The sequence below is a fragment of the Microtus pennsylvanicus genome, chromosome 2, assembly GCF_037038515.1.
Source record: "Microtus pennsylvanicus isolate mMicPen1 chromosome 2, mMicPen1.hap1, whole genome shotgun sequence".
Taxonomy (NCBI): Eukaryota; Metazoa; Chordata; class Mammalia; order Rodentia; family Cricetidae; genus Microtus; species Microtus pennsylvanicus.
In genome coordinates this window covers 18880500-18903829 of record NC_134580.1, presented here as the reverse complement: position 1 = coordinate 18903829, position 23330 = coordinate 18880500, and the positions used below count along the sequence as shown (strand labels likewise).

Here is a 23330-nt window from a genome sequence, read left to right as displayed (position 1 = left end):
CCTCACTCCGGGAAGTTAGAAACACAGCTGTGGCACACCCGTTGGCTTCTTACTCTAGCTCCTGTCAGGCTTCCCGGTGACTGCAACTCACATCAGCACCTTAACCTGTCACAACCTGATGAGCTAGCCTGCTACATCCAGAACAGCCCGCCTTAGGTACCCTGGATTTCCCCACATGTAGGAGACAATGGAGATTACTGTTTGATGTGAAGATAGAAAGTGGTAAAGCATTAGGGACAATCAGACAGATAAGAAACCAACAGCTAGCATTGTCTCACTTGAATAACTTTTAAAATCTAGACCTGGAGGGTTAACCTCAACAGTACCAGGACATGGGCAGTGTGAGAAAGGAAGGGTGTGATGTCCGTGTGGGCACTGTTCCCAAAACAAGCGTTTGTTATTAGCCAGCTCCATTCACTTGATTACATGGATATCCTCTGATTTTTTTCTCCCCTTTTCTTGTTTCAATGTTTCTCACTTCAAATTATATTCCCTATGACCTTTTCTCCAGGCAGAGTCAGACATCCATGACTTAAAAAGTGTTAAACATAGGAGGCATTTTGCTTTTTTCCAGTTTTCGAGTAAAACTGAATTGAAAACTTTTACTTTTTGCAGGTCGTAATACATGCTTGCTACTGATACTAAACTGGGAAAATGTAGAATATGTTAAGGATATGGAGTTAAAAACCACTAAATATCTAACCATTCAGAGTCAGGTTTCTCCTTTATGGATTTTAAATAAAATCTCTATGTGTGCAGAAATCTATTTGGAGTTATCTCTGATTTGAAAATACCTGCTGTGCTTCTCAGATTATTTTACATTTTTCAAATGTACTATCTTCATATTATGATCTGTATAATATCTCTTGTGGACCAGTTAATTCATCAGCATTGGGCGGGTGCTACTATAAAACTTTAAGTTTAAATTATCTTTAAGCATGTCAGTGTGTTATTAATTTCTCCTTCACTGATTTTCATGGAGACCAATTTTTCTTTTTACTTTCTTTGCCCATAATTTTCTACAAGAACGGCAACCCTCAGAATCCTTATTGTGATGGCATCGAAGGGGTCATGGAAGCTTATTATAGAAGTCTGAAATCTGTGCAGCTGTATGGGCCAACCAACTTTGCTCCTGTGATAAACCACGTAGCAAGGTAAGGAGGGAGCAGGCAAGAGGCTTGTGCTGCTACAGGCTAATCTACTGGATCATGCTTAAAACTGCCCATCACTGCACCATAATTCCACGGTCAAGGAGTTTTCTTCTCACTGCATCTGAGAAGGTTAGGAAGTAGGTAGGTACAGGGTGGTCCCCACCAACTAATGAACACTGGGACTTTGCATCAGATTCAAATGAAGAAGCCAGGTGATGTTAGGCCTGTCTTTTCCAACCAAAGAAAGCCTTTTCTGTGAAAAGAATATGTGAGAGCAAACAAAAGTGATGGCAATCTTAAAATGTCTGAGTCATTCATATCAATGTCATGTCCTGAGGTGGCATAAGACTAATGAGACAATCCCATTAAGACAAGTGCTTTCTTTCTGTGATATATAGGGCACATTCTTTCAACCTCTCTGAGGTTAATATAAAAGCTAATTTTGTTAATTCCCAGAAGTCTGCTGGTATATAGTACACGGTACAGAGAGGAGAGTTTGCTTATGGTTCAGACAACATGTTCCAGAGAAGATGTTAAAACAGAAACTCATTTATACATAACAAGTGGATTAGATATCACTTTGCAAATCCCTGAAAGAAAAATCTGGCTTAATGTCAGTGGAAAATCCTATAAAACTCTGTCATATTTTGAAATTAGCTAAGAAGGTCCAATCCTTTTGAATGTACGGCTAGAAATTGAAATTAGTTTGCATCCAGTATAAAACATCAGTGTAAGACCTCAGTTCTCAGAACATTCTCGGGGTTTGCTATCTTCTCTCTGGATGTGACCAGAAGTCCAATGTGTTCTACTTTGCATTTCCTGGGATGTGACAGTGTCTCAGCATTCAGGGCTGACCTCAGGGTCACAAAAATCTAAGAGGCCACTCCTCAATAGTGACTCTTGGTTCTGGATTTCTCAAATACTTCCTTCTGTAATTTATGCTAATGTATGAATTCTGAATCTCAACATTATTTGTTCATAACAGCAAACATTGATTTTTTGATGAAATGACACTTAATTTTGCCTTCTGTCCTCTCTTCTTCTCTATGGTGGGCTATTCTTTTCTGTTCCCCTGTCATTCATTTCACAATCAACTATTTGGTCATTATTCATAACTTGAAAATCATATTGGCTTAATACGTTTCCTATAGGAAATATATTTCATTTTAAACCATTCTAGGTTATTGATGGCTGTCAAGAAAAATAGTATTAATACCATATTAATGCAAAATAATTTTAATCAATTCCCTAAAAAATAGTATCAAAACCATATTAGTGCAAAATAATTTTAATCGATTCCCTAACACTACCATACACATCACTTTTTAATAAAAGAAACATAAAAAATGGCAAAACCCATTTTATATGGATTCATGCCCATTGTTTTAAATATGCTAATCAATACTTATGAATCAGTTCTGTGTTTGTTGTCTTGGAAAAAAAAAAGTTAAATTTATATAGAATTCTTCTATATGCTTTTTTATTTCTGTTTAAGCCACAGTTTTGGACTGGGGAGATGTAAAACGCTTGCTATACGCATATGTAGGCTTGAGTTCTCATCTCTAGAAGCCAGGCTTTGTGACTCATGTCTGCAGCCCCAGCACTGGGGTGGGGTGGAAGGACAAGCATATGCCTGGAGTTCATTGGCCACTATCCTAACCAAACCAGTGAACTCTAGGCTCAGTGAGAGATCCTGCCTTAAAAATAAATGTGGAAAAGGCTTGAAGATGACCCCTCACCTCAATCTCTGGCCTCCAATTAACTTCCACAGGTGAGCACACCTTCACACATGACACATACACACAAAACCAAAAGAAATCAATGAATGGAAGCCAAGGATGATTAAACAACAAGCTACATCCCTACAGCTATTCCTATGTGTCACTCATCTCTCTCTGAAACTCAGATATAGAAGTCACTCTTTACTAAAGCTTTCAGATCCTTTGAAAAAAGCCACGATCTAATAACTATTTCTTATTATACTTAAAATGGGAGAAAACAGCCAAAGCTGGATTTGTATTACTTATCTTTTCTTCCCAGGAAATGAAAATGTTCTATCTGACGACCTTTGAACAAAAATCTCTGAAATTAATGCTCTTTGCCATTTTCTTTATCTTAAAATTATATTTAATTTTACTGCTAATATTTTATTAAGATAGACAATTTCTGGCTCATCTAAAATCTTCATCTGAAAACTTCATCTGCTGGAAGACAATATTCTATTTGTTTCTTTACCTAAAGTAGCAGCACAATTAACATGTGCACACACTCTGTTTATATAGTTTCTTGGCTATGTCATCTCTCATGAATGTGTTTCGGTAGTAGACAGCACCAGCCTCCCATATAGGAAATAAACACTCAACAAGTGGACAAGAGCTAGCTTGGGCTAAGGTGGACTCAGCTGCTGGAGGGCTTGTCTAGTATACACCAGTCCTGGGTACATCCCCAGCTCCCCATAAACTCAACATGGGGTACGTGCATGTAATCTTAGCACCCAAGAGGTGAAGCAATAGGTTCAAAGGTTAAGGTCATCCTCAGCTGCATAGCAAGTTTGAGGTCACCTGAGATACATAACCCCATATCTCAAAAACAAAACAAAGTAAAAGTGTCTACTAGCTGAATTCTGATATGCTTATATCAAATGTTACCATTGAAACCCATTTGTACCTAAGTCATAGCAAGTACATATCCGTATTTTTCTGTTTGCTTGTTTTGTTCTTCAAGGGTGTTTTCTACATGAGTGAAATATAGCCTGTTTAGTATATACCTACTGGCATTTTGGAATCTCTTTAGGAATAGCAATTTTGTGCACACCCTCATTTTTCACTGATTTCTCAGTATTAACTTGACTGTGAGATAATAATAATGGGACGGCAAAAATATGAAATAGATAAAACACAAAGTATCAGACTTGTAACATATATGGTTCTGTACTTATTTAGGAGACTTCACACACCTTGTTTCCAATTTCTTGAATTCCCAGTGGTATTTGCTCATTATGATCCAAGGACTATTTCAAACACTATAAAAAACGCTTCTCAGTATCAGTTGGTGCCTTATGTATAAATAAATACAAGCAACATAGCCTGGCCTCAGGATCTCCAATGTCTAGCTACCACCCCACTAATCTAGCTCTGCTTCCATCACAGAGAACTGCTGGTGTTGCTTCGAGTCTGCCTGTCATTTCCTTCTCAGCACTTACTTATAGTGAATACTAGTTTAACCCTGCTCCATTTTCAACCTGGCATTTCTCCTTTTGTTTGTTTGTTTGTTTGTTTGTTTAGCACTGAGGACATTCCAGGATCTAGATAGCCAGTTAAGATTAGTTTTAATTGCTTAGAAACTGACATTTTTATTTTGGAGTTGCTATAATTAATTTCAAAATACTAAGAAGAGCACATTGTTTGATCTCTTCCATCTGTGTGATCAGTCAGCGAAATCATAACAGCAATCATTTGTGAGGCTGTGGCATCTCTGGCAGTAATCTCTGTGCTGCAGCATGAATTGATTTTTGTCCTTCACAGTAGTTCATGGGGTGCCAGCACTGCCATTATTCCTACTTTTCTGGTGGATGCAGCATGCACGTATAAAGTGATCATTTATATAGACTAAAAGTCAAACCACGACAACGAAACTCAAGGTCATTGTGTTGCTGTACCTTGAACCTTTGTCTTTAAGCTCTACTACAGAGCTTAAAACATGCAGAAGGCTGGAGAGATTGCTCAGGGGTTAGAGCACTGGCTGCTCTTCCAGAGGACATGGGTTTGATTCCTAGAATGCACATGGCAGCTCACAACCATCTCTAACTCCAGTCCCAGGGTATCTGATGTCCTGTGCTAGCCTTCTCAGTGTACAGATACACATGTAGACAAATCATCCATACACATAAAATAAATAAGTAATTGAAAAAGTACAACAAAAAAAGCAAACACTGAAGGCAGCAAAACATTGCTCCACACCTCGGCAGGGGCTCTTGTTCACCGCATTATGTAGTTAAAAGCAGTTTGAGGTGGCAGCTTTGTTACATAAATTTTTTTTGTTAGTGATGAAGTATTTAAATATGTGTGTCCTTTTCCTCAATATTAATATGCACAATCCACTTGTATAAATGATAACCTATTTAAATGACACATGCCTGGATTGGTTTCTTAGCTCCTGCTCATGCCTTCTGTGTTCCTGTTAGCCAATGAATAGCTAGAAGAATACTTCACAAATCTGAGAAAACCATTTCTGAACTTTTATGAAAAATGTGTTTGGAACCGTTATAGAAACTCCAGGCAAATAGATGTGAATTCTGAGGTCTTTAGAAAGCTAACGTTTCTCTCACATTTATCATGGTAATAGTAACATATAAATTATAGATTGGCTATATTCCAGAATAGGTAGTGATAAGGCTTTTAATAAAAGTTTTAATTATGCACTTCAGTGAAGGTTCCATTAAGACAGAAACTTCTGTAATATAATTTAATCTACAAGCCTGTGTCTCATTGTCACTTTCTGAAAGGAACTTGGAGTGTGGCCTGCCCGGTACATCCTACTTCATCCCTCCTGTAACGTATTAATACTTTTGATCATAAGTATTATTTCTACTTTTACGAAGAAGCTAAACTAAAAGAAATAGTAGCATGAGATTGGTTTTGTCTGAAGTTAGATTTCCTCTCCAAATAAATGATCGTTTATAGAGTGACAGCTACAGGAATGGAATAGTTTCAGATCCCTAGTTTTATGTGCAGATAGTAATTCAGCACTAGAATAGTTTGGTCAGCTATTATACAAAATGGAATTTATAATAATTTTAAGTATATGAAACCCTACAAACGTACTTTTATAGAGTTAACAATAAAGCACTATTAAAAATGTCTAAGATTATAAACCAATAGGTTTCTATGAATTTTAAGATGAATAAGCTAGGTTTCCATGAATTTTAAGATGAATAAGAACTACAGAGGAATGTAGATTTGTTGTTGTCGGCTTCCTCCCACCTCTACATCCTGTGAGCACAGCCTCTCCTCTTAGGAGTGGGATTGAGCCTGCTAAGGCACTGAAGGTGGAGGCTTGCATTATAAAACCCGACTTCTGTAATGTGCCAGGAATTTTCCATTTTTAGAAGCTTTGACCAGTTTAAACTAGCACAAAGGAGATACCAGTGCACTTGTAGATGTGTTCCTCTTGCTATTTCCAGTCTTACATTAATCACGCAAAATATAAAACTTCACATTGAATTATAGTCAGTAATACATGCTTTTTCTTTTTTGAAAAATGATTGTTCAGATATTAAAAATTGAACAGCTGGAAATTGTAAGATTGCTTCTTTCGAAAATGAAAAGGATAATGGGTTTCCCTGCTTGGGGTTGTTCCCCAATGATTGTATTGCTGTCACATTCATATGGATTCCTGGATGTTCAGGGTCACTTATTCTGTGGTCATTGTGGGACTAATCCAAGTGTCTCTGCAAGTGTCAGTGAATAAGCCATGTCAACAGCCATCTTATCAACAGCACGAGTACATGATACTTTATTTTGTACCCCAGAAAGTTGCAAATATTTTTATTCATGTGATTTCTAAGTCTACCCAACATATTCAAGCAGGATCAGTTAGGATCTTTCAAGTTGGATCACTTTCTTTAGCCTGCCAATTTAATACTTTTAGATCATTTTTCCCCCATGTGGTCTGGTTGATAGTTTTCGAGATAACAAGGCCTTCTTGTTTCCTGTCCTGTGTCCTAAGAGGTGTGTGAGACTCACTTGTCACTGGACATGAACTCGCCTATGTGGCCAGCTCTAGGCCTATGAAGCACCCAGCACATTTGTGCCAGGATGCACACTTACACACATATGTATAAACATGTGCACACACATATTTACATACACACACGCACATGCACATATACACAAATGCTCATTCACCCTCCTACACACACTTAGAACTGTGGGTATACCATCTATTTGACTTTTTTTATTGAGGTAAAATCTCAGGAACTATAATAAAATGATTGTTTCTTTGGATACATGCCAGTGGTGTTTAGTATGTTCCCAGTGATACGCAACATTGATTTTGTCCAGTTCAAAATTAAGAATCATTTAGTCACTATTTAATTTACAGAGCCCCATTTTATATTGAGTCCCACACATATAATTATACATATAATTTATTCATTTAATGTTCAAAGGCATAAATATTCCTGTCTCAATTTTCAAGATAAGAAAACTGAGTTCTGATGACTTCAACAATTTTTTTTAATATTTATTTATTTATTATGTATACAATATTCTGTCTGTATGCCTGAAGGCCAGAAGAGGGCGCCAGACCTCTTTACAGATGGTTGTGAGCCACCATGTGGTTGCTGGGAATTGAACTCAGGACCTTTGGAAGAGCAGGCAATGCTCTTAACCGCTGAGCCATCTCTCCAGCCTGACTTCAACAATTTTTGAATAGCTTGTACATAATACATCACAGCCAGAATAGGTCTTTTCAAAATCTATATCCAGTCTTTCCTCTTTATGAAAGAAATCTCCATCCTGGCAAATTTTGTTAGTGAAAACACTTCTAAGAAAGCTAAGCATTTCTGTGTCCTGGCAGGCACTAGCAGTGCAGTTAATCTGCCTGGAACATGTACTTAAGGAGGCTTCTGACATATGTGTAAATATTTTCTCAATATTAGAAGGCTCGTTGGCCATGCCTCATGGCTACTCTGAAGGAAAGAAGAAAAAGGAAAGGATATGGCTGTTGCAGATATGTTTGAAAGCATAGTCAGAGGCAAGGACATCTGGGAGAGTCCACAGTAGACATGACCACACTGAGCTGGGCCATGTTGGAAAGAGGGAGGGGAATGGAGAGTGGAACCAGGGGCAGAAGTCAGGAAGTCAACGGTACAAAAGGGGAAGGGCAACCAAAATGTCTGGATTATATAGGGAAGAGTCTCTGGGGGAAGAGGAGCCCAGACCCTGGCCAGAGGGTTCAAGGTATCCTGAACCAGGGATACCCCAGCCATACCCTGTAACAGGTAGGAACTTTGGAATGCTGGGAGAACGTGGCAGCCAGGTCTGCTTTAATGTGTTAAATAGTCACCTCAGGCATTTGTCCCAGATTTGAAACTTAACACTCTGCAGCCCTCATCTGAAGCTCCTCCTGTTTCTGCTATCCTTTCCTTCCTGTTGTTTTCCAGGTATGCATCTTCCGTAAAAGATGGCTCCCAGTATTTTGTGCTCCTGATTGTGACAGACGGTGTGATCTCAGATATGGCTCAAACTAAAGAATCCATCGTTAATGTAAGTAGGACCAGGGTCTCAGTGACACCACAGTGCCTCTTTGGTTGAGAACAAAACCATACCATTACAGTTGATCTCATTCTTAGTTTATCCGGCAGTCTTCACACGTTAGCTGCATAAGGACTGGGGAGGTGGGGATTCCTTTCATGTAGACAAGGTTTGCTTGGTTCTCAAACAATCGACTGATTTGTATTCCTGTACACTCTGATGACTAGGACCTATCATGCCCTGACATTGCAGTTCCATGAGAACAATCTAGCCAGTCTCTGCTTCTGCAGTTGACTTAAAGCCATACTAGGCATCACAGTCCCAGGTATATGTCTTCTTTGTTCATGATTTAATTATCTTCTTTTGAGAATTTACTCTAAAATCTATGTTTATCAGGTGGTGATTTGCTAAATTATACTTGTTTTACCAAACTTTTCTATGCCTAAGTTTGGCATATTTAATTAAGAATGCGTTGAATGGATGAGTTGTTTGTCAAGCCTCACAATTTTAGTAACAGAAACATATTGTTAGTTATTTAGTATGAGAAAAAAAAACAAATGCAAGTAGGGAATAGTCAAGTGATTCATAGATTAATCTTCTTTTTGGAACAACCCAATGTCTTTATGTATTTTGTTTCTACTTAGACCCTTGAATTTCTGTCCCCTTTCTAGTTATGCTATTTGCAATTAACATGCCGACTTAATAATTCACGACTAACTAAAAGGAAGACAGTGCACTAAGAAAGAGCTTGATCCTAAGAGCCTTTACCCGCTTGGGTCATCTCCCTAGCCCCATTTGGTAACTTATAGAATATGACTTCAGTACTTCATGTGATGAAAGCCATGTTGCAACATTAAATATTCAATCTCAGCAGTTCACAGATATTTAGTGCACGAATGAGAAAGGTTAAACTTATCTGAATAGCCATTGGCTTGTACTTGCTAATTCGCTGTGAGAATAATTCCTGATAATAATTCACTGTGATGACGACAATTTTGAACATGTTATTAAAAGTTATCTTAGTGAGCATCTGTGAAAATGTCAGAGAACATCAAGAAATCATTTTCTTTTTGTCTTTAAGTTCTAAAAAAATTATTAAATTATCAAAATTTCTAGGACTGTCTGCAAAAAATAGCCAGATTGAAAGTCTGTACAATGTTTATATGTGCTTTCATTTTTCTTAAGAATGAAATGTCTTTATTGAGATCTCATTGTGTTATTCTTCCTAAAGGCCTCGAAGCTTCCAATGTCAATAATTATAGTAGGTGTTGGACCTGCAGAATTTGACGGTAAGTAGCAAGAGTTCAGTGGTCTTATGGTCCTGTTACATTTCTGTCAGCCTAACTGGGCAAAAGAATGGGATTGAGCTTGTATATGTATAATGTCATCATAAGCATAAATACAGTTCACAGTCATTGGCTAAGACGCCCTCCCTCTAATTTACTCCTACATTTATCGAACATGCACCTTTGCCTGTTGTTAGACTTTGTATCTTGAAACAGTATGTGAGCCTGACGGAGTGCTAAATTGGGATTTGATTCCTAAGGCAAAGAACACTCCAGGGGAGCTCGCTGTGTGGGGGAAGAGTGTCGACAGCCTTTAAAGAACACTGCTATATTAATGAATCATTAAGTTGTGAACGGAAATATTAACAGAAGCGCGATATGCTAATTTAATGTGATTCCAGCTTCTGGCTAGTTAACAGAATTAGCTTTAGAAACAAAGAGGTCCATCAGGTGAAAGAACTAAGACCAGTAACTGGGACTGAGCTGGCTGCGTAGATGATCCTGGACTGAGCTGACGGAGGCTCAGACTTCTCAAATGCCAGTTACAGGACAGCTTTTTAGGTTACTAGTGACCAGAGTAAAGTTCTTTAAAGATGGTTTGTTACTGGTCACCTGGCTGATTTCTTTTCACGAATGCCACTGAACTGTGGCAACTTTAACTTCGACACGGGTAGTTAGTTATTTTTACTAACAGTGACCATGTATTTAGGCTGAGACTTGGCCATCCTGTTCCTACAGACTGCCACAGCTTCTGCTGCTGTTTTCTCTGGCTGCTCGCATCTGTTCAGCTGTGGCCGTGGGCCACTTCTTTAGAGCTGCAAAGACTAAGACATCTTCATGCTTTGACTCATGATCACCTGCTTTGGCTAGTGATGACAGAATGTGCTTCTCCAAAGCCACCAGCTGCGAGCTAAAATAGCTCTCAAACATTCTCCTTTGGTACTTGTTTTTTCCTCTTTATCCCTCAGGAACACATTACAGTCTGCCAGGTCCCCTGGAAGTCACACTGGTCAGTTTTTGGTCTGTAAGAGCCTATTCATAACACAGGAGTGCAAAGCCCCTGACTCTTGTTGGTGTAAATTTCTGCCTGCGTCCTTCTATGCAGATCAGCAAACTGCTAGTTGGATCCTAGCCTCACTCCAAATCCAAGGCTACTTATTTTCTCTATTTCCTTTCTTCCCCCAGTGATTTTGTAGCAGACCAAAATACTAGTTTTTTTTTTATACTAGGAGTGCATTCAAGATACATTTTAGCCCCACCCTTAATCCCAGCAATCAGTGGGGCGCGGGGGGTGGGGGGCGGGGGAGAGGTGCAGATGGATCTCTGTGAGTTCAGGGCCAACTTGGTCTATTAGAGCTAGTTCCAGGATAGGCTCCAAAACTAAAAAGAAACCCTGTCTTGAAAAACCAAGCCAACAACAAAAAAACAAAACCAAAATGCATTTTAACCCAGTGGTTCTCACCTATAGATCATGGCCCCTTTGGGAGTTGAATGTCCCTTTCACTGGGGTTGCATATTAGATTTTCTGCATTTAGATGTTTACATTATGATTCATAACAGAAGTACAATTACAGTTATGAAGTAGCAACAAAAAATAATTTTATGGTTGGGGTCACCACAACATGTTAAAAGGTTGCAGCCTTAGGAAGAGTGAGAACCCCTGGATGGGGCCAGATTTACCATTCCTTGAAGGCTCCCACCATCTTCCTAGGCTTCCCTGATAGGTTTTGTTGGAGCATAAACTGCCGTAAGACATGGTATTCACTTGGAGGCAAGCTCCTCCTGCTCTGAGAGGCAGACCCCTCCTGCAGCCCAGCACATTTTCTGGAGCAGCCATGATGCTGTAAGGAAGTGTGAGGGAAGAGTGTAGACAGACAGGGGACTTGGCTTTCCCCTGGACTCCCCAACTCCTAGATATCAGAGTGACATTAGTCTATGAAAAAAATGTCAATATGGAGTTAGGGTCCTGCTGTTGGTATGGAGTTAGTGTCCTGCAACATGGAGTTTCTCTTTTACCACTGCAGAAGTTTCAACGAGACAGAGATGTTTCCTGACTTTAAAAAAACTGAGAATCTGGCTAGGATAGAATACATGCTTCTCTAACACAGTTCCCCCCCCTTTCCTTTCCTATCAAATCTGTTTCTCCCCTTAATTCCATGACTAAGAAGCAAAAGAGATAAGATAGAAAAATCTCTGGCATACAAATTGCTGTTCTTTTGTCAAAAGTCCTCCTTTAGTACTTTCAAAAAAAAAAAGTTGAATTGATGCAGCAGCTGAGGAGAAGGGATGTAAGCTGATCCTTCACCCTGTCTCCCATAGCTGCAGAGAAGCACAGGAGTATCCCTCTGGGCCACAATCTCTGCTCCTGGGATCAGACACTGAGAAAACCCGAAGTGTGGAGATGATCCCTCCATCACTATGAACCTGTCTCTGTTGCTCTCAAAAGCTTGCCTCCCACTTCCTGCCGTCTGCAACCTTTAAACTTTAAGCATGCTGAAGAGTGGGAGGTGATGTCTAGAACCTCTCTAGTATTCAAGATTATTCATTTTCTTCCTTGATGATAATGCGGCAATACAGGTTGTGGGGGATAATAATGACAGTTTCTCCGTTGCTGCCGGAGCCTTGTTCACGATTTAGAGCGAGTGCAGGGGAACCGCCGCAATCTATGAGCGTAGCAGGGAGTGGAACACATCACTAGCAATGCACAGTTATATCTTGAAATAATATGAAAGTCGTAAAAGCCAACCCAGGTGATAACAGGAGCTATTTACTTCACCTTTGTGAGCATACATATCATTTACCGTCTCAGGAATACAGCACTGGCCTTATTATCGGTAGAACCTACATTTCATAAAATTACGGCACATATTGTATATGCAGGCAAATCTGTTAATCGTATTTGCCAGCAATGCTCCAGTCGAAACACTGACTCATGAACATATGTAGGAAGATAGATTTGGAAACAATGTTTTCTAAGGTAAATACTTTACAGGGACTGAAGAAAGCAGTGCCAGGTGAGGATCGTGTTCCCGCTGAGCTGTGCCACACTTTCTGGGGCCTCTTCCGAGTCTGTTGATGGTCCTGTGTATGCAAAACGAATTTTCAGTAACCGAATTACACTTTTAGCACAAGCCAGTTCCCTCATACAATTAATTATTTAGGGAATTCTCACAGAAAACTTAATAAACTCTGGGAAATGTTTCTAATTGCAGCACCACACATCCCCAGCTGCTCTGTCGGGACAGCATTTCTGAGGACCAGCTGTTGCAGCCAGTGCTGAAATTATTTCTCAACAAACACAATTACCATGCTTCACCAAAAAATCATACTTTATTAAGGACTGGATAAATACTTTGTTTTGCAGTGGTCTGGAAAGGAAAACTTGGACAGTATCGACCTTGTAATGTCAGTAAGAATAAGGTTCAACTTGAAGATGATAATTGCCACTGTTTCTTAAATTAGAAAAAAAGCCCATTAAAACAGATGGGTGAATATCACATGCCCATCCAGTCATCTAAGCATATAACCAAGATTTAGATCCTACGGAATGGTACATAGGTTGGAAAGATGGCTCAGAGAATGTGCCACAGTACGTGGCCCTGCCCGACTTCAAGAGGACCATTCATACTCCTGGCTTCCTTTAGCTGTAGATTCTGTACTCCATGGCTGATTGGAGAAAATGATTAAAGAAAGGAAGATTGCAGCTGCCTTCCTATAACTCCAGCGGGTGCATTGCTGCATGCATATATTGTGATTTTTAGTTCATACCATTTTATTTCAGCACATAGTATTCAATTAATAACTGTATTTCCTTTTCAAGCAATGGTTGAATTGGATGGAGACGATGTACGAGTTTCTTCCAGAGGGAAATATGCTGAAAGGGACATTGTACAGGTAAGGATTTAAATAAACATTATCTGTCTCCTTCTTTGTGATGACCCCATGTCCTCCTGATGTATAAAGGGGCCGCTTAAACTGCAACCAGCAGCGCTGGGTTCTGTTCATTTAGTTGACCCCTTCTCCATGTGGGGTAACCTAAGTAACAGGGATTGGAATCTGCATGGAATTGCTTTTCCCTTTGTCTCAGATTCACGATATATAAAGTGCAAGTGTCAACAACTGGCATTTTCTAATTTACTCCCATGAGAAATTATTATTGTGATTTTTAGTAAAACTGGAAGCTAGAAATATAATGGACTTTTTAATCAGTTCAGTGTTTAGTCTTCGTGGAAACTAAGCATTTTCTAAAACAGCTGATAAATACAAAACAATACAGTTTAATAAAAATACAAAAAAGATTATATAAAAAGATTATTGTTATTGTTAGAATTTACCCAGACTGTGGTTAGAAAAAATGAAAACATGTGTGTTGAAAATATACAAATAAGTAATCTATATATACATTTTATTATGATACATAGCATATAAATTATATGTTACCCATAAATTTTGCATGTAGAAAATGTTTGAGAAAAAAAGCTTGACTAAATTTGTGGAGCTACCTGCTATTTGAGGAGAAATAAGAAGAAAACAATCAGTTAAAAGTTGTCGCTGAAAGCAGGGTGTTAATTCAACCACATTTATGGATGTTTTACTTAGCATGTGTACCTTTTAAGATGCAAAAAAGAAGGAAAAGGTCTATGATTCATACCTTTCCAAGTAGGAATAGTCAAAGGACTCAGTACCTCTCAAGGATATGATATGCACATTTTAGGGGCATAAATTATTATTTATGATAAATTATTATTAATATTATTTCCAAATTGTCTCATGTGTAGTTACTTTTAATGTAAGTACTGTAAGAATATAATTTGGAATCCTATAGAATTGGATTCAAATTTTAACATGTGGCAACTTAGACAAACTTTCTTACTTTCTATGTTGGGAGAGATAAACAGTCTTGTAAGTAAAGTGAGGCTACCTACATTGTATAAAATATGTCCCAGAGTAGAGCTAAGTAGAGGCCAGCAAAATGATCAGAATAATCATTGGGGGAGGGGACAAAATGTCCTAAGTTCATACATAAAAGGATCACAATGTAGCTCTGTGGTAGTGTTGAGTGAGCTCTCCAGCACTACAATACGGAAAAAAATAATATTAAAAAGGACCATATATTACTCTTCCAAAATTAATGTAAGTATCTTTTAACAGAGAAACAATTTCATAAGAATTATTTGAAAATATAAATAAAATGACTCAAGCTTCTCTCCAAAGCATGATGAAGAAAGCACAAACACATACAGTAAATGATTTGGCTAAAGTAGCTGAGAAAAAGAACATGGTGATGCCATCTATTTGCATGTATCATGGTGCTCATTTCCATAATTAGACACATAATTATTCGCCTTAACCTCATCATCATAATTATGGGTCCAAGTAATTTCACTTTATCTAAGAGCTCCACATAATGTCCAGCCCACACTTTGCGAAAATCAGATTACTGAAAGGAAATTCAGATGCAAAGGACTTTCTGAATGTGCTCTGTTGCTATGACAATGCTTCTTTATAAAAACAACAGGAGTATCTCATAGCTTGTTCCATCCCTGAGGAATCGAGGTTGCTCAAATAACCAAGCCTTCTTTTGAGAGGACCATGACACTATACTGTCACCACAAAGCCATGCACACTGACATTTGTGGAGATAAAAGCCATCTCGTCTCTCGATGGGTTGACAGCATTGGGAAGTATACTGAGATGGGACCCAGAATGCTCATGAGGGCACAGTCTTCTCACTCCAGTCTTGAACAAGTCAGTACGTTGTCTGAGCCTCTGGGATTGTTTGTAGAGTCCATCTCTTTCACCTCTGCTTTTCTCTGATGTTGTTACAGATGGCAGAAAACTCTGTTACCCATGAACCTAAATTCATACAGGTACAAGTTAATATACATAGGGTCATTTCTTCTTCTTGAACTGTTAGTCTCTGAGCCAAGTCTATCTTGACTTTGGCATTGGGATCCCCAGAGAATTCCAACACACCTAGAGATACAGGGAAACACTTGGGTTTTCTGCCACATAAACCCCAAATGAAAGTATGAAGGAATCTTATAAGTACTATACAGGAAATTGACACGTACTTGAGAATGAATAGCCCCTGGATGACAACATCCTGTCTTTAATCCCTGCATTCAAGGAGGGGACCTGACATATTTTTCTAATTTCACAGAGAAGTTCCTAAATTCACCCTTGAAATACGTGAGCAACTTGGCCGTTGACACCCCAGTTACATCCACCTCTCCCTTATCACCTTGAACCTCACAGTAGGGGCCTGCCATCAAAGTTCCCCACGTTCTGCTGACATAGTCTTAGATTGCTCATTTTAAAGAATGGAAGCTTTAAGTGTTGTAGACAGTAGGATAATATTGTATATCTTCCAGTATTCAGAAAATAGGTCTGAGCAAGCCTGCAGAATCACATTAGAAAATAATAGAATAGAAGCTTTGTGGGCTCTGGTTTTCTTGCAATCCATTTCATTTTGAAGCTAATCAAGTTATTAAATATGTTACTAAAGAATCCCTAAATTTCTCAGGTTGGAAAAATCAGAGCTGTAGCTTGTAGAATGTGGCTGAGGTTCAGTCGGAAGTTGGGAGCAGCAGGCTGAGTTTTTCTTTGGTTCTCAGTATTAAGCAGCTTCTGCATGTGCGCAGGATGAAATGCGAGTCTGTCATATGGTCTCTGTGCTAGGCAGGCTATGGCCCCTTGACTAACATTAGGACAGACACTTGATTGTAATATTTTTAAAAGTAATTCTCATTTTGGTTCCTCTTTCCCATAATCCCTAGCTAATGAAAAGTAGAAGCCGGAAGCTAGATGCAACCCTCAAATGTCATAGAAAACTCTTTACAGGACGTCCTTGTCCCTTAAACATCTCTACAGCCTGACTCCAGTTTTCCTCTTTTGCTAAATACACTCAAATACACATTCAATCTATCATTCCCACATATGTGTTCATGATGCTTACATCTAGTTTACGTTGCCTTTACCCAGGTCACACTTTGCTCATGCAGGTAGAAGTCCTCAGCCTTGACTTGTGTCCCTCCCCCTTTCTTTCACTCTGTTCCCTTGCCACCACATAGAAAAGAACTGTGGCCCAAGATGGAGAGTTAAGTAAGTCGCACAGAAGCATTTTGATTATAAATCAAGTTCTGATTCCAAAAAGTTGCCTTCCATTACAGTAAATCTCTCTACTTAATCTAAAATTCTAAAGGTTATCAAAATCTAGCCAAATTACTATAAAATCTGACACGTCAGAGTCTAACCCAATAATGACTAGCCACTATCCGTTTTTGCTAAGTTAAACTTTCTACGCTTCAGTTTCTTCTTAGATCAGATCAAAAACGGATAAGATGCCTATGAAATTAAACAAGATGCTATATTTAATCCCTTAGCAAAAAACCTCCCATTGTTCGTTCAGCAACGGCCCATTAATTAAGTGTTGGTAGCTGTTAATTACCATCCTGAAACCATCTGATGGAAGGCATTTTGCATGCCTTTATTTTATAGTAGCGGTACTTTGATTTGATTGTCTCGTGTATGATGTGGCCCATGTGCAGTAAGCAGGATGAATTCCTCTGTTGTTTATTTTCTTAGGTCAGTACCTACAATGTGTGTGTGCTTGTTGTACTATGGATTGGCCATTGTGTTTAATGCAGTGCCTTTCTCCCTGGCTGCATGTGGCTGCAGGCCAGCCTATCATTTCCTTAAAAATTACATTTAAATTATATTTTCCATTAAAAGGAGAATAATAGCCTTGAAGTCTTAGACTTGAAAACTCACTAATGGAGTTCTGCACAGTCGGAACAATCAAACACGATTGCATGAACAGCAACTAAAAGCCAATTTGCCCACACACGTTCAAATTTGTTTTCATGAAAAGGCAAACCTTCCATCAGAGCAACCATGAACAATGTCCCATTGCACAGGAGTTTGGGGGAAGCGATGAGAGAAGATGTGGAACACCACACATACCATGTTTTCTGCAGAACTGAATTCATCTGATATGTCCGTTATGTGGATATGTTAAATTAGTGCACTGTGGATATTACTTTCTTCCTAATGTAACTATTTAAGAGTTTGAATTTATAGTATACCCTCACTATATGTAGGGATTGGTTTTGTTGATTTTTTAAAGCTGAGTATCCCTAGCTGCAGCATCCAAAAATGAAAGATTAAATGAGAAAGTAGAGGTGATCTGAGGGGTCAAATGTCAGAGTCAGAGGATCTGTGAAAAGCGATTAAAGGATATTTTGTCCAGAAAACTGTCAAGTTGTTACAACAGGAGGGGATGGCAGCGAGGGGGCGTTGGCCTTTCCCCCTCATTGACACCCAGTGGCAGGACTGACGACTAAATGCCCCTCAAGAAAATTATGTTAGATAATTCAGGATTAGCAAAGAGAAAATTCTCAACTTTTTCTACTCCCAACCTATCTCTGTGATAAGTAAAACCCTGTTGGTAACAATGACTTTCTCAGATAGGGTTTGTTTTGTGGTAGTTCTGTCCGTTATTTATAAAGAGGATCATGAGATGAGAAGGACTCTGGGTATTTGATACTTCTAGAGTACAACAAAATTCTCAAAAATTAATTATAATGTATTTCAATTAAGAAAGTGTAAGCCAGGGCTGGAGAGATGGCTCAGAGGTTAAGAGCATTGCCTGCTCTTCCAAAAGTCCTGAGTTCAATTCCCAGCAACCACATGGTGGCTCACAACCATCTGTAATGGCATACAGACAGAATATTGTATACATAATAAATAAATATAAAAAAAATGTGTAAGCCAGATCTATCTGTTTTCTGTCTCTCATTAAAAAGTTAACAGGCTTCTGGCAGATAATGATAAAATATACAAAACTAGACTAGATTATACTATGTTAAAACAAAACAAAGCACATCAGAATAGGCTAAAACAAACAAGAGGAAAATAGTCCAAAAAATGCACAAGAAACAGATATAGATGCAGAGACCCATTTGTTCGCACACTCAGGAATCCCATAAAAATACAAAACTGGAAACCATAATATATATGGGAAGGACTAAGGGCTTGGAGGGCTAAAAATGAGATAAATAAATAAATATTAAAAGATAAAATTAAAAGAAAAATGCCCTGATCTGACATAATGAGACAAAGAACCCCCAAAGATGTCTTTGAACTTGATTTCTATTGGTCCATTTACAGCCAGGCATGCAGCCTTCACTGAAGACTCGTTTATTTCCCCAGTGAGACTCCCTTGGAGAAAATGAAAATCTCATTCGCAAGTGGTTATAAGTTGAGGGTTGCTTCTAGGTTAGGGATGGAGGCATCTGTTTTCTTCTCCTTTGTGCTCTGGGACACCACCTGGTGCAGACCCTTGCAAGCCCTTGTGCATGCTGCCTCAGCCTCTGTGAGTTCATATGAGGAGAGGTGGGGAAGAACTTGGAGGAGTAGAGGGACACGGAAACAGGAATCAGGATACATGCTATGAGAAAAAATTAATTTTCCATAAAGTAAAAATGAAAAGCAATGCCAATAAAGCATGGCGTACATTATGTTGCATGTAGATCTTCGCTTATGTAGCAAATAGAGCATTCATAAATAGGCCCATGCTAACAAAAATGTATTTTTATTTTAAAAACAGAAAGAATGCAATAAAGAAATCAGAAGCCTATACAGTGCTCACTAAAAAGGTTTAAGTAGTTTAAAAAAAAACACAGTAAATTCTTAGAACTAATTTAGTAATTTAGATTAAATGAGAGAAAAACAGAACTTAACTTGTTTCTTTATACCTCTATGTATTTGTTTACAAATTCCATCTTGCCTCTAGTGACTTTGCAAAGTTCACACCCTCCCTATGCTCTCCCCACCTGGAGACTGGACACACTGTGAGCCTTCTCCTACCCTGGCTTAACTGTCTTCAGGGGTGAACAGTTCTTTTTCCTGCCTGTCACACCTCTGAAAGCTAGTCTCTTCTTTATGGTAAACAGATACAGGTTAGAATTATAGAGGAAGAGAGTTTGGAAGAATGGAGCAAAACAGATGACCTTCATCGCATCAAAATTACACCTTCTATTTAGTTTTTCATATTTTTTAACTCATTTTTTCTGTGGCAACTGAGTAGTTTTAAATGTCCCCAAAACAGATGGTTTCTAAAAGTTCATTTTGAATAATTGCTTCCATCAAAAGTAGATTTTTTTTCAGAAGAATTTTATGACAGAATATGAAGAGGGAAATGTTCTTGGTCTCTCTGAAAGAAAAACATTAAATAAAACTTTCAAATCCTGGTGCAGAAATTATTCTACATCCTAAATTAATGTCTTCTGTCATCTTTTTTTCCCTCAAGACGAAATGTTAATGTGCTTACAAACTATCTACAGCACTAATAATTTCAATCATTTCCAAGTTATTTCAAGACTCGTCCCTTCCAGAGAAACTGAACTGGCAAACCCAGCAGGACAGTGTTTATCTACTAAGTAACCTAAGTAACCGTTCCAAATGAAAATGGACCCAGACAGTCTCTTGGCAGAGTGCACGGTATAGATGTGATAAGGGCTGCTGTGTAATTGCTAGATAAAGGCAAAGCAACTATGTTTAGATGCCAAAATAATTATGACATTTCAGTAAGAACTATTCTAACATCTCCCGCTGAGATCTTTTGCTTTCACAAATAACTCATATATAACATCTACGTAGGAGCGCACTGCCTCTGCATACTATAGTTCAGGCTCCCACCCGAGGAACTGTGTGTTTTTCCTATTCAGTAGCCATGATTTGAGGCTCTCGTAACAGTTAAAAATAATATGTTTAGGTCTCACTAATCATGTGTGCTATTTTCTATGCTGAATGGGGTAAGATTTGTTCCTGGGTCTGTATTAGCTAACTTTTATATCAAAGCTGAATTAAACATGTACTGACTCAGTTTGACAAGGAAACAAGACCCATAAAGTTTAAATGCCCCGGTTTTTGGTATCAGCTAGGTAGTGCAACAAAAGACAACACAGAACAACAAGGAAGAGAGTTCCATCTCTTTCGTTAAACACACTTTATAATCTGACCACTTCAGAGTCAACTGTAGTGAAAAGTACATTATAAAGATAGGATTTGTATACATGACACTCTGGGCACTTATGATTCTCCTTATGGATATGACAAACTACCCAGACAACAAGCAAGTTTGGGAAAGGAGGGGATTTATTTGGCTTATACTTTCAGATCACTTCTGTCACTGATGGAACACACAGTAGGATACTGCTTGTTGGCTCAGTGTCTGATTCATCTAGCTAGTTTCCTGATACAGCCTATGAACAGTACTGCCAATAGTGGAATGTGTCCTCCCACGTCAACCGTCAGTCAAGACATTCCTTTAAAGACGGTCCAAGGGCCAGTCTTATTCGGGCAATCCCTCATTTGAGGCTCCCTCATGATGCTCGGTTAGTCAAGCTGACAGAAGAAGTTAACTAGGACACTCCTAAAATCAGTTGTTTGAACATAAGCCAGGCACAGTAACGCACACCTGGAATCCCTTGCTGTTTGAGACAGGAGTATCGTGAGTTTGAGGCCATCTTACCCTATATAGTGAGGTCCTGGATCCAAAAGCATCCATGAAAGTGGAAGGTTAAAAACCTACTTGTGTGTTCCGATTTCGTGTCTGTTAAGTGGACAGCTGGACACCGTAAAGCAATTTCTTCCTCTGTTCTAGTTTGTACCATTCAGGGATTACATGGACAGAAGTGGAAACCACATATTAAGCATGGCTAGACTGGCCAAAGATGTCTTAGCGGAGATCCCCGAGCAGTTCCTCTCCTACATGAGAGCCCGAGGAATCAAGCCATCGCCCGCACCTCCGCCATACACCCCGCCTACACATGTGCTGCAGACGCAGATATGACTACGTCCAGATGCCGATGTCCATCACGCGTGTCCAGATGCTGATGTCCACCACACGTCGGTCAACTGCTGAGCCTGAGCTTTTCACCTGGTGCTCCGCTATGAACCAGGGAAGGAGACATTTTCTCAGTTGGGTTTCAGCAGTAGTCGAAAATGTGCTTTCTTGGATCCAAAACCAATTCTCTTCCTAAACCAAAACTGTAAATACGGTGGTTGCATGAGCAACAGGAAAAAATTGTTTAAGATGCTTGAAGCAAAGTAGAGATGTCTTCTCTAATTTTCAGATATTTTTGTTTTGTTCTCGACAGAATAGCAAATTTCCAATGTATTATTGGGAAAAAGCACAAGCTACATTTTTAACACAAATATTGTCCTCGACTGCTATATAGATATATGGGACAGCAGTCTCTGTATCAATGTTTACATGTTACTACTTTTTAAATTTCAATACTTTTATAACTGTTCTTAAGAATAAGTTTTGAATATTGAATCCTTTGTCTTCTAAATTGCAATAGCTATAATCACAAGAGCAATATCTCTTTGAATGACTGTCTGGACATTCTTGGTATGAATAGGGAAGAGTAGAGGAAGAAAAATTTATTTAGTGAGTAAAATCTGTCCTCAGTTTTGGCCAAATAGTGGAAGTTTAAACTTATAAACAGATGTGACCCTGTATGAATATGCACTTTTCATGGACTACAACAGACTTGTGTTTTACAATGCTAAAGTAGAAACCACGAAAAGGCAAACACAGTGAACGGCAAATCCATAGAATATACTTTATATAAAAACTACCATCATTTATAATGCTATTTAACAAGTAAAACCAAGACTGTAACTCGGAACCATGTAGCAGGGGTTTTGAACCTTGTATTCAGGTGTATCCTGTCTAGATATTTTAATTCAAAGGGATACTCGCTCTCTTGCTTGGGGTTTCTTGTTCTCACCATTCCACTTCGCCATACGGGTTGCACAGGCTGGAGTCTCTTGTGAGTTCTCAGTTCCACATTCACAACCCTGTGACTTAGCACTTGACACATTTGTGAAAGAAACTTGTTCCTGTCCCCTGACCTGCCTGTTTGTAGAATAACTCAACAAGCCCATCCCTGTGCCCTGGCCTGCCTGCTCACAGTCAATTCTAAATAGTTTTCAGTGTACAGTTTTTATACGAATTACAAGTTTTGTGAAGTTATGTATAAACTTCTTTAGAACAAATGGCCTTAAATTCTCACAGAATTCCTGGAAATGATCGTGAATTGCCTTCAATATACAGAAATGTGTATTTATTTATTGTTCTTTTTGTGTCAATGGTGTGACCGCTTTATAACCTCTCTGCCTTCCCCTCTTTGCTACTTGGATTATTCCTACCATGTGTTCTCTTGTCACGACTGGATGAATAGTGACTTTTATAAGCATGAAACTGTTTTACTGGAAAAAATGCATAATCCTCACAGATAACAGAATCACAGTCACATGACTGTGATATCAATTGTCCATTTTTAAGTACACATTAAAATCTTTAAAAGGATAACTGTGTTCTGTATATATTGTGGCAGGGGTGGAGTCTCATAATTTTCTTTGCTGATCTTAAACATTTATGCCACTTTATTTTTATTAACCTACATATTTTTAAAAAAATTAACTTCATTCTTCAGTCCAAAAGAAAAAAAAGTAAATAAGACCAATAATAATCCCCTTGTTCCTAACACCAGTTATTTTCCTTGTACTGACAGGCAACACAATCCTGTCTGAGTGAACACACTTGTCTTAATGTAGTATCT

General features: G+C 38.6%; 1 protein-coding gene across 1 annotated transcript in view; it reads left to right on the top strand.

Moving 5' to 3' along the window:
- Positions 1–23078, top strand: part of Cpne8 (copine 8) — a 183722-nt gene extending 160644 nt beyond the window's left edge. The window contains exons 16-20 of the mRNA XM_075960372.1: positions 1027–1154; positions 8317–8419; positions 9639–9696; positions 13514–13587; positions 21362–23078. Coding sequence (XP_075816487.1) covers positions 1027–1154; positions 8317–8419; positions 9639–9696; positions 13514–13587; positions 21362–21550 — 552 coding nt within the window. The 3' untranslated portion in view covers positions 21551–23078. The remainder of the gene's footprint in view (positions 1–1026; positions 1155–8316; positions 8420–9638; positions 9697–13513; positions 13588–21361) is intronic.
- Positions 23079–23330: the final 252 nt, after the last annotated feature.